Source organism: Mastacembelus armatus, chromosome 17, assembly GCF_900324485.2.
Source record: "Mastacembelus armatus chromosome 17, fMasArm1.2, whole genome shotgun sequence".
In the NCBI taxonomy this organism is placed as follows: Eukaryota; Metazoa; Chordata; class Actinopteri; order Synbranchiformes; family Mastacembelidae; genus Mastacembelus; species Mastacembelus armatus.
In genome coordinates, this window is record NC_046649.1 from 20509670 (window position 1) to 20521944 (window position 12275).

The 12275-nt window shown below is 39.3% G+C and overlaps 2 protein-coding genes across 2 annotated transcripts in view; one reads left to right on the forward strand and one right to left on the reverse strand.

The window, feature by feature from the left end:
* The window catches only part of LOC113134565 (uncharacterized), a 16065-nt gene extending 14144 nt beyond the window's left edge, over positions 1-1921 (forward strand). Inside the window, exons 6-8 of the mRNA XM_026314013.1 lie at positions 421-528; positions 894-937; positions 1671-1921. Of these exons, the coding sequence (XP_026169798.1) occupies positions 421-528; positions 894-937; positions 1671-1718 (200 nt within the window). The 3' untranslated portion in view covers positions 1719-1921. The remainder of the gene's footprint in view (positions 1-420; positions 529-893; positions 938-1670) is intronic.
* Positions 1922-2324: 403 nt separating this feature from the next.
* Positions 2325-4443, reverse strand: LOC113134182 (CD48 antigen-like). Its single transcript, XM_026313418.2, has 4 exons — positions 4431-4443; positions 4035-4343; positions 3676-3960; positions 2325-3136 (listed from the first exon to the last, which is right to left on the reverse strand). Exons 1-4 carry the CDS (start codon positions 4441-4443, stop codon positions 3015-3017), a joined length of 729 nt encoding a protein of 242 aa, XP_026169203.1. The 3' UTR covers positions 2325-3014.
* Between the last annotated feature and the right edge of the window lie 7832 nt (positions 4444-12275).

Consider the following 12275-nt stretch of genomic DNA (forward strand, 5'->3'; position numbering starts at 1 on the left):
AACAATGCAGATCTTTATTTATTTTTCATCTACTGCAGTTCTCAACCTGGAGCTGTACTTGTTTCTTCAATCATACTCAGGGAGATTATTTTCTCAGTAGAATTCGGTGCAAAAAATAATGTTCTGTTTTTGCCTGTTCAGTAACTACAGTGTCATTTAACTCTTTTATGTTTTCTCACTCATATGGCTTAGTTAAGGTCTGTGGAGCGATAAAAGAAACACAAACAAAAATGTTTGTGTCTGAACATGTCTAACCAGTGATTATGTTCATCACCACAATGTTAGTGGGAAAATTGACTATAATCACTGAAATTCTAGGAAATGGTTGGTCTGAAGATGGAGTGTTACAGTTGTTCAGTTTCTCTCATGTTGTATGTGAACAGGCATCATTTCCTAATCTGATTTTGTTTTTCTTTACAGATCAACAACACAGACATGTTGTTATCGTCCCTGTCCTTTTTGGCATCTCAGTTCTCATACTTGTCTTTGTATTATTTCTTTGTTATCGAAGGAGAAGACAATGGCAGTGTAAGTGTGAGCATTTTAACATCATACCAAAGTAAAATGATCAAAATCCTGTTCATTTTCTGTGAACAAGAATTTAGTCTCCTAGCAGTGTTATTCTTTCCCCTTGTGTTATTATGCAATGCAGTATAGTCATGACATACATGAACAGACCCTTCAAAGGGTTTACAGTATGGATGGGAACCATTATTCATTACAGTTAATGACTCCTGAGTAACTTTAAGCACATATACTGCAAATATACAGTAGGTTTATATGGGACTGATGCATATTTCAGATGATTCTGGTTCAAATACTGTAGGAAAACATGACGTTGTAAATGTAATGAAGCTAAATACTGACACATATTATTTATAACTGACTTGCAGATAAACCAGAGGCCATTGACTATGCAGTGTATGCAGTTCCTAGGGTAAGAATCTTTAAGCATTTTTTAAACCATCATTCTCCCAAATTTGTATCAGCAAAACAAACAAAGAACAGAAATTCAGATTCAAACAGCTGGTAACATTTGAAGAAACAGGCTAATTCAGTGTTTTCACAATCAAAACAGTCTCACATACATATTGATGATCCCTGCAGTATGGACATTATACAGTTCCCTGACAAACTTGTTGATTTACTTTCTGTGACCTCTGACCCTTTGCTACCAACAGCTGCATTCGTCCATGTTCCTGGTCCTGCTTCTTGCTCCTAGCTGCCACATGTCTACATCACTGACCTGCTGTTTGCTTGTGCTAACACAAAATGTTACAGACACCTGCTGAGGTCTTGTCTGCCTATTAGTCCACTCAGACTGCAGTGTGCTTCATTCTGCTTCATATGTGCAGTGAAAGTGCTCAATGTGTGTTTGTTGTATTTTATATATTGCCTTTTTTCATATTGGTGTTTTTAAAAACCCCAATACTATACCTCATTTACATTGGGACAAAGGTTTTTATGCATGTGTATGTATGTTTTTATGTTTGCCTGTTTTTGAATGTGACCTACAGTAAGGTACATGTGACCTCATACTGAGCTAAAAGTTTTAAACCTCTGAAAAATACTATAAACACTGTTTTATTTGTAGCAGAATTACATTAGATGGTAATGGCATCATTAAAAATAAAGTTGTTTAGTAAAAGTTTACTTGTTTTATTTTTTAGGCCCAACCATCACCACATCAGCCAATGATGCTTGGCCACCACCTATGATTTGGTAGGACCTCACACTGGATCCACTGAGACTAGAGCCAAGAAACTGCCAGAGAGCCTGTACGCTCAGATAGAAAAACCTCAAAGGTCCTGAAAACATTCATCAGGAACTGTGGGAACATACACAGATTCCCAGTTTGTATGGAAGTGTTGCCCAAAACAGCACAAACCCACCAATCATTAAAAAACATTTTATTATAACACCTTTCAGTTTCCAGTTGGTTTCCTCCCACAGTCCAAAAACATGTATGTCAGGTTGATTGGTGACTCTAAATTGCCCATAGGAGTGAGTGTGAGTGTGTGAGGTTGTTTGTCTCTGTGTGGCCCTGTGATGGACTGGTGACCTGTCCAGGGTGGACCCCTGCCTTCCACCCAAAGAGAGCTGGGATAGGCTCCAGCAGATCCCTGTGACCCTAAAGAGGAGTAAGGGGTATAGATGATGGATGAAATAAGTTAATTAAATCATTTGTTGCTAAAAATAAATGATTCAAATTATTGATTGTGAAAGGGATTGATTGAAATTGATTACAATTCATTAAATGTAAAAAGGCAAAATATGTGTTCTTGCATCTCTCCTTCCTCTCAATCAGCCTTAAACCTGCACCTGCGGTTTGGCTTTTGGTGTGTGGGAGAATGAAGGAGGGAGGAGAGAAACAGTTTTGTCACCACAACTGATAATTCACAATTTGCTGTTTTTCTAAAATAACCCACTCATTTTTTGGTTTAGTCAAGGGAGTCTGCCATGGTTTGTTAACAAACTTTATTAACAAATAAAGTTGTGGATCTCTTTTTGTATTGTGAGTCACAAACCTCCTCCAAACAAAGGAAGTGAAAGTCATAACAGGCAAGAAAAATCTGCATTTGTGTTAAATGTGCCATGTGGAGTTTTCTTGTAAAGAAACAATGTTTACTACATTTAAAAATCTGTTGATTTGTTCAAAAGTTTACTCTTTAATTCATAATCCAGCTGTTCCCCTTTTGAAAACATTTGTGACTCTGGAAAAACAACACAAGTAACTTGATTGTGTTGTTGTGTTTCTGTGTTGGCCATAAATGACTGTAATATGTTTAATTTGATTGTGATCTGTCTATTTACTAGTGTTTCTTAAAACTACCAAAAACAAAATGACGACACTTAAAAGACTAAAGCTAAATCAAAATCAGGTGCCAAAATGTGACCAATCAAATAAAAGTTGCATTGTGACTGCATAGCCAAAAGGTTATGGTGGTTCATCATGTATGCAGGTACAGTGCAAGTGGTTTGAGTCTGACTGAAGATCTTAGTTGCAGCCAGGTTTAGTTTTGCTTCTTGAACTTGTCCATGACATGTACGATGATGAGAGCAGACACCATGATGATCAGACCGACAGAGAACACAACTGTCTTCACCAGGCAGACAGAGATGCCAGAGAGAGTCTCTGAGGCTGAAACACAACAAAACAGGTTGTTTCATTACAAAACTGACACCACAGATCAGACAGTGACAGGCTGAACATCAGGACTGGAAGGAACAAATCAGTTAGTCCTCTCACTGTCTTTGCAAAGCATTTTGGGTACTTTGTTAAAGTCAAACAGTGAAAACTGCAGCTGCCTTAAACCAGATGTTCATATACAGATGTTTGTGTTGATTTATTGTTTATTGTGTTCATTTGATTACAAGCTGTTTCTGTGCTAATTCAAACAGTGAAATGTAATTACTCTCCTCCTGTTATTGGCTTTTGATGAATTTAATCATTATTGACATTTAATATTAAAGTGAAAACTTTTATTTGTATTTCATCTGAAGAAAAAATACATACAAGACTAAAATCATCAACATGCTTTCATCAACATCAACTTTCCCTCGTGCTTTTTGTCTTTAAGGGCCACTGTAGTTACATAAATGACACAGATGCTTCTTTCAAAAAATCTTATGCAGTTTAACAGAACTCCAAACTCCATTATCTTTGATTCTTACCAGTCATTAGAGGACAAGTCTGTCCAATCTCCTTTGTGTCATTGGTCCAGCTGACCTGGTTGCTATGGTTACAGTTCATCGTGCTGTTGACCAGGTAGAGACGGAGAGAAGCACCAGAGGTCGTGACCTTTGAGCTCTCTCCTCCCTCCTGATGGCAGGTTGTGGTGTCACATGTGACCCTGCTGGTGATGTCAGAGTCCTGTGTGCTGCAGGTCACAGTGAGGTTACAGGAGTCTGAGCTGCTGGACACAGAGTCCACTGTCAGCTTCACTGGAGACACTGGAGCTGAGGGGGAAAGATTGTGTCAAACATTTGGCAGCAGATACTGTTGATCAGTGTCTCAGTGTTCACAAACCTACCTTGGACTGTGACCTTGTGTTCACCTACTGTTTGAACTTTACCAGATCCGACCAGTTGAGCAGTGTAAACTCCACTGTCTGACTCTTGTAGATTCTTTAGTGTCACTGAGTATTTTTTCTGAGGGAACTCAACCCTTCCAGTGTAAACTTCAGAGACTACTGGTTCTTTACCAGGGACAAATCTCACTAAAATACTGTTTATATTAAATCTCCATAAAACAAAGTCTAACTCATGAAAACCATCTTTCATCACATCCAGAGTTACGTCCTTTCCCTTCTGCACAAACACAGGAGTCACAGCCCTGGACCCTGTAAACACAGTGAACACAAACACACAATCAAACACAATATGTATTTTTGTCAGTACTGAACATTTAATAAGTGTCTGTACTTCACAGCCTATGATCATGCGACATTAACAAAATGAAATATTTAAACTTATTGTGGTTTATTGATGGTTAGAAAATATTTTTGCTTTGTTGTTCCTGCTGCTCAATGTTTCTCTGTTCAAAACTGTTTGAAAGCAAAAGACTTGTAATACGACAAAATGCTCAAGAATTCTTTATATTTGCTGCAACAACTACTAGAGTGAAATTATTGATTTTTGTGTGAAGGGAGTCTCTGGGAGTTTCTGGCTCTCTGAGAGCCCCTGGTGGGTCCTGGGTTCTTGAGGTCATGCAAGCTGAGCAGAGTCTCAGTGGGTTACTGGCTCGTGTCGAGCTGATGGGTTAGTAGTTTTCAAAACGAAACGCTGGCTAAAAATATCATTGACTTGACTTGAGTTGTGGAATTCAAACAAAACCGAAATTTGTGTGGCCTCAGGGACACTGGCTCAAACGTATTCGGGTAAAACCGAGCAGGGCTTTCAGGAAATCAGAAATTCAGGACGAACCCATAAAGTGGTCTATGGGAGACCCAAAGTAAACTAACCCCGCCGTCTGTGGGAGACCCGGAACAAAAAGAAACCCAGTGCAGAGTCGAAAGTGCTTTTGAGCATAAGTCCAATAGAGAGTATTGGTACCAAGGGAAGAATATAAAAACATAGAAATTGTAAAAAATGAAATTAGTTAAAAAAAGGGGGGAGAAGGAGCCTATTAAAATAATAAGTGTAGCCCTATAATAATAATAGTAATAAATAAATGAATAGCAGTGAGTAAAAACAAATAGTAACTGAATATAAAAAATAATAATAATAAAATGGGTAATAAGAACACTAAATTAGAAGAACTAGTCACCAGTGACGCATCAAAAGGATCCTAAGAACATAGGAAAATTAGAGAAATGGAAAAATAAATATGGTTTTTTGGGGAAGTTAAACTGTGAGGACTGTAGAAACTTAGAGAAGGACATAAAGAGTAAGACTAAGGGAAGTCGGAGGGATCAGAGAAAAGAAGGGCTGTTTGCAGCACAAGAATGGTTAAAGGAGGCAGAGAGTTGACAAAGAGGGAAAGAGAGAAAGGAAGGAGAAGAGAGACAGAAGCAAATAGAAAAACAGTTAAAAGCCTCTTCACCAACATTGTATTTAGAGCAAACTGTTGAATTTACAGATGAACAAACAATGTCATGCTGTAGACCACCTCCTCATCCTAATAATCCACCACCGGCTCAACCTCCTCCGTACGCCCAGGGAGAGGAGGGTAAAAAGACTGGCCACTGGGCTAAGAACTGCCCACGGAGAAAGGAGGGAGGAGCAGGCTACTCTTCATGATTAGAATCCAATAAAAAGGTCAGATGCAAAATACACACACTGAACAGCAGAAAAAGCTACAAGACTCACATCTGACTGAAGCTAACATTTGAGTCATGAAGGAGTAACTTCAATTATGCTTTAAGAAAAGAAAAGCTAAAGTAACATTGCTGGTGCAAGGCCTTAAAATAAGATTCCTTTTTGGTATAAAAGCTTGTAAATCAATTCGTAGCTAAGTTTTCTCCTCCTACAGGAAGTCAAATACTTTTGTATGTAGATGATATTTTGATGTGCTCTGAAACACAAGAACAATGCAAAACAAACACCATAGCTCTGCTTACGTTTCTAGCAGAGCAGGGACACAAAGTGAGCAAGAACAAACTACAGCTGTGGAAAAAGGAAGTTAAATACCTTGGTCACGACCTTTCACAGCAAGGGATAGCTCTAGACTCACACAGAAAAGAAGCTACACTTAAAGCACCAAAACCACAAACTAAAAGACAGATGATGTCTTTCTTAAGTATGACAAACTTCTGCAGAGCATGGATATCAAACCATTCATAGCTGTCTAGTCCATTGTTGAAATTGATTTATGACACACCTATGGCAACTTATGATGAAATACAATGACTGAAATTGCAGAAAAAGTCTTTAATGGTCTTAAAAATACCCTGACCAGCACCTCTGTTTTAGGACTGCCTAACCATGAAAAATGTTTTATGCAAACTGTTGATCGTAAGAATGGTCACATGACTTCAGTGCTGACTCAGTCTTATGGGGACAGAAACAGGCCTATTGCTTATTATTTCTACTGTTATTGCAGACTCCATGACAGTTCAAGCTTCAGCAAACATCATGTTGTTCCATCCTCTGACAATAAAGGTTCCACATGCAGTCTCTGTCCTGTTGTTGCAAAACAAGACAGCATACACATCACCAGCTAGACACCTGTCCTGCATGACTACCTTGCTTTCACAGCCACATCTCAATGCACAACCTTTAGTCCTGCTACATTAATGCCTATAGCTGAGGATGGGGAGCCACGATTGTATTGCTGAAACAGAGAATAGAGTGTTGCCCAGGGTTGACCAAACTGACACACCTTATAAAGATGCTGAAATGACGATGTTTGTAGATGGATATTGTGAAGAAAAAAAAAGAAAAAAAAAAAAGAAAAAACTCAGACTGATCTAATTCTACAGGATATGCTGTTGTAACCCTGAAAGATGTTTTAAAGCTGAATCACTACCATCTCATTTATCATTGCAGGCTGAGGGACTTATATTACCTTAACAGAAGCTTGTAAATTAGGAGAAGTAAAAGTAGTTAATATCTACACTGACAGCAATTATAGATTTTCGACTGTACATGTGTTTGCTCAGCAGTGGAAGAACAGAGGAATGATCACATCATCTGGTAAGACCATCACACACAAAGATCTTATTTTCCAGCTGTTAGATGCTGTGCAGCTGCCTAAAGAGGTTGCTAACTGTAAGTGTGATACAAATGTGAGGAATGGACATGATTTCTTTTGGTGATTGTAAAGCTGATGTTGCTAAATCAGCAGCACAGAAACCACTGCCTTTACAAGCTACAGTTATAGTTGAACATCCTGATGAGCAGATACTTAAAGACAAGCAGAACAGTGAACCTTAGAAATGAAAAGGCTCATGGGTAACAAACAAAAACAAAGAGAAAAGAGTGTAAATTAAATGACAATAACGTTTGAAGATGTAAAGATGAAAAGTAGTGTTGCCTAAAGGTTTATTTAGATATGCAGCTGTACTGACGCATGCTAATGTGCATACGTCAGCAGGAGGGATGGTAGATTAGTAAACATAGTGTTTACAACATATGGTTTTACAAACTACTCTAAAAAAAAATTAACAATGTGAAATATGTGCAAACTCCAACTGAAACTAAACTCCAACTAACCTGTGGTGACGTCTGGCTACAAAGGGGGGTGGGACCAATAGGGACCACTCGTCTCAAACCAGTGAAGAAACCAACCACACCCAGGAGAATTAGGTGAGTGAGGAGTAGAGTGACCTGGGGAGAAGACTGCTCAGAGGTACATTTTACCATGGAGGGTCCAATATATTGACCCTGAGACCCCTTTAGACTATTTTGTGGGGTGAAACTCACAATAAGCATATTGACTGTCAAGTCATGTTATGTCAATTTTGTTTCTCTTTGAGAAGGGTTTTCAACAGCCAGAGAAATTCCACTTCAGGGAGAAAGGTCGGTGATCTCCACTGATGCAACTCTACCACCAATGAGACCACTCCTGGGGCAGGCTATGACCCTTCCTGGTTCACTGGCCATGTTACTGCTCGAGCTGACCTGTGGTGGTATTGTCAGGGAACCCAACTGAGACCAGTGCTCCCACCTGACTGGCAGGGAACCTGTGCTCTTATACAGTTGAAATTGAAATTGTGGATTGGATAAATTATTTGTATTACAACCAGCAGAGATTCATTAACTACACCAGAGATGCTGTCAGTGGCTTAGCAGAGCAGTTAGGTAAAACTAGTCTTAGGACCTGGCAGAACCGGATGGCATTAGACATGTTACTGGCTAAGGAGGGAGGTGTTTGTAAAATGTTTGGATATATCTGTTGTACCTTTATTCCTAACAACACTTCCCCAGATGGATCTGTCACTCGAGCTTTACAAGGACTCCAAGCCTTTTCTGAAGAGCTCCCTGAGAATGCTGGTATTGCCAACAGCTTCACTTCTTGGTTGGAGGGAATGTTTGGTGAATGGAGCGCCCTGGTTCAGTCCACACTCACCTCAATGGCTGTGGTCACTGCTATTTTGGTTACCTGTGGTTGCTGTTGAAGTCCATGTATTAGAGGCCTTTGTCAAAGCCTTATTGATACAGCAATAACAAACAAACGTATCAGTCTATTTCACAGGATGACCAGGACCCTGAAACTTCTCCAGAGCCAATGAAGGAAGACCTGACTGTGTCTTTTACCGACTATGATGAGTTTGTCTTAACTTCTGAACTGTAAGGCACAAATGACTCCAACATTGAAAATTCCTACAGGAGGTGATGTTGTGATGACGACTGTTTGCGTATTTGGAAATATAATTGTTGCTCTCAGTGAGCACAGTTTGCTCTAAAGTTGACTATTTGATAAGGGCCCAGATGTCGTTCTGTGTGAAACCACCTCCCTTTTGTATTTCCATGAAAACTGTTTCTCTTTGAGAAGGATTTTCACTGGCTGCTTGCACCAAGGTGCTGCGTGACTGTTACTCCTTGCAAGTAAAACTTTTATATAATCTTACCGAAGTTCGTCCTCTGAGTTTATGTGTTAAAAAGAATTTACCTAACACCAGATCGTCCTATCTGTACATCAAATTAGTCTTCAAATTGCAAATATATGTCATTTCTTTATGTTTTATAAAGTTGTTGTTCAGTATTTTCTTCATTGGTTGTTTCAGTTTGTCTTAGTTCACATTGGTCAGTGAATTTTTCTGCTGAAGCTTCCAATACTCAGAAAACAAGACTTTAGTTTGTTGTGTCTTTGATTTCCATGAAGAAGCAGATGATGGTTTCTACAATCTACCATCAGACTCTCTGTCAAACTAATCTCTTCTTCCTGACTGATCTGAGAAAATCACCCATTTCTTCATATAACTGCTGTATTTTAGTCAGAAGATAAAGCTGAAATGAATTGATGGACTTTACATGTCTGACAGCTCAGAATCACGTATCATGACTGTGTTCTGTCCTACCTGGTGTCCCAGTGCAGACCAGTAGTCCCAGCATCACAAAGAAAGACATTACAGACTCTGATACCAAGATGCAGCAGTGCAAAGTGTTTCATGTGATCTAACTCAGCACAGAGGAACAGATTATTTTTATCTTTCCTGTTAAAGCTATAGGGGCCAACACAGGAAAACACAGTGGTCGACATAGAATCACCAGCATCATTGTTGTGTTTTCAAGTTAGGTGTGACTGTCCACACTTGCAGTAATAACCACTTCTCTTAAATACGTAGCTCTATGTTGAATCTTTCTTGTATTTCCAGGTGACTCTGTTTGCAGGCAGAAGACAAACCTGTCCTGAATCATGTCTTTGATTTGGACTTTGTGAAAGTGTTTTGTATGAAGTTTAACACAGACAGAGGATCAGGGACATAAATGCATTACAAGACCCACTTACCAAAACACAGGAAGTTGACAAACTGAGCTCAGTTCTTGGATTTCTCACCTGTTACTTCCTGATCACACTGAAACACATCAGTTTTCCTGTCTGCTACATCAACTACCAGTTAGATTCAGCTTTAGACTTTATTGATCTTAATCAGTTTTAGTTGATATACAATATTTAAATGTTTAACATATTTATTACACTTTGATTTCAGTTGCAAAAGCAGTTATTTTAAATTTCCAATCAACTGAACACAATTTAGACAAGAATCATCTGTTAAAATACAATTTAAGTTGTTTTTTTAATTTATTCACATGAATTCACATTTTATTTTATATGGCTCTTAAACCCTGTTTTAATTCATGGCTTACATCTTGGTCCTGTTCATCACTGTATGCAGAGTAAAGCACAGTGGTAACTGTTTGGTTTCTGGTATTAGTGTGACTTTGGTCTTGTTTTCTAGATTCTTCTGCTGTGATCAAGTCTGTTTTTCATTGCGTTCCCCATCATGAACCACATCTATTCTGATCCACACTGAGCAGTGACAAGAAGCTAAACCTACCAACAACATATTACAGACTTTGCTTTGATGGATCATCTGCATTTTGATAAAGTAAAATCCTAATAAAATCCAAGCCACAATCTACAGACCTCAGACCCATGAAGCTGCAGAACAATCAATGTTTGCTTCAGTCCAGAATGCCAGTGTGGTGTCTTCCAAGAAAAATCCCACTGTTTGAATTTCTGCTGTCAATATTCAGTGTTTTTCAGCTCTTGTGTAAATCTCGTTCGCCCTTTCTCATTCACAGATGCTGCAATGGTTTAGAGAAGTGCTGTAAAGATCCAAACGCTGATGGAGACCCGACTCCTGCCCTGCCAAAGCCTCGACTCTGTCAGAGCAGTTTGCTGACATGCAGGTCAGTTTATAGCTGCATCAGATACATCTCTGCAGCTTTAAACTCTCTGAAGGCCGAAGCTTTAGCAGCACCAACACTGAGGAAAACGAATCAGCCAACAGTTTACACTGAACAGCCAAAGATTTTAGCCCAAATCATCTTCAGACAGAGAAACGATGCAACTTGAATCACACTCTGAACACATTTGCATAATGAAGTACTGAGTTAAACATTATAAAGCCAGTAAATTGTTGTTGTTACCCACTTATCTGATTCACATCAGTTACAGGAGATTTGCTGAATATTTCTACAGGTCGATATTTGAATTAAACCTAAAACACTTTATTGTAGAACCACTTGTATTGTGTTTATGTTTAGACCCTCAGTGTGATTCCTGAGGCTCAGAGGAGTCACCTTTTACCTTCAACCTTTCACCTTTACACGTCACGTCCTTTTACTCCAAGCAGACTCAGGTGTTGTTACCGGAAACAGAGAAGTCTCCTGTTGACAGAAAAGTCGTCCACTTTAATGGAATTTAAACAGAGTTTGCACAAAAGACGCTTCATCTCGTCCGAGTGGTTTTGGCCGCTGTGGACCGGGACTGAAACACGTTGGTGGATTTAATGAGCAGAAATATGGGACCGTCCTGTGGGATGTCAGCTGCTTCTGTGCACAAACACAAACAGGTAAACTCTGTTTTGTCTTCATGCGCTTCCACAAACATGTGACCGTAGTTTCTGCTCCTCATGCTCGGTGTTGTGTAGTTGTGTGTTTGTGTTAAAATTGCACAGTGCGTGTTTTCAACAGACCAGTTTGTTGGGATCTGAGTTTACTCTGCTCAGTCTCGGCGGTTTTTGACTTATCAGTAAATGTTGGTTTGTCTGGTGTCGAAGTTTGTTCCCACTTCAGACACTGTTTCCCTCCCGTTCCGGTGGAACAGCTGGTCCGGGTTAATGTCGGGGAGGAGAAACGTTTAGACTGAAACAGAGTCAGAAACAACAACATCTACTGAAAACTACGTTTCCCCACGTTGTGTTTGACTCTGTGTGTGTTTGTGAAACTTTGGATTTAGGACGAGTGAGTCGCGCCCAGTGTAAAGCTGATCTGAAGGCTAAATAAAGGCGTAAGTGTCCGTGCGTAATCGCGCGTTACCGTGCGCTCCAGCCAAATTACGCATATGCAGAGGAGTCACTGTTTTCTGCTTTATAATGTCAACACTGTCGAATTGTCCCATTTTGTGAAATATTCATCATAGTCGAAGGATTTATTGGTATTTATATCCCCGTGTGTATTTTCTATTTTAAAGATGAAACCACCGTCAGCGTTTTAGACATAGTACATAGTTTTGTTTAGGCTGACCAAGTTTTTTCATTTTAATTGAACTCACAGGCTGCTGCTCTGTATCTCTGTGCCTTTCTGACTCTTTTCTGACAGATTTATTCAGTGAGTCAGTGTGGGTCATGAGCTGCAGCTATTTTAGTATGAGCGTGTTTTTA

Bases quoted from the DNA above. Each gene is read 5' to 3' on its own strand.
- LOC113134182 (XM_026313418.2), bottom strand. The intron at 3,961-4,034 runs GTAGGTTTGTGA...TTTCCCCCTCAG, and splicing joins ACACAAGGTCACAGTCCAAG to CTCCAGTGTCTCCAGTGAAG. The intron at 3,137-3,675 runs GTAAGAATCAAA...TTTCAGCCTCAG, and splicing joins GACTTGTCCTCTAATGACTG to AGACTCTCTCTGGCATCTCT.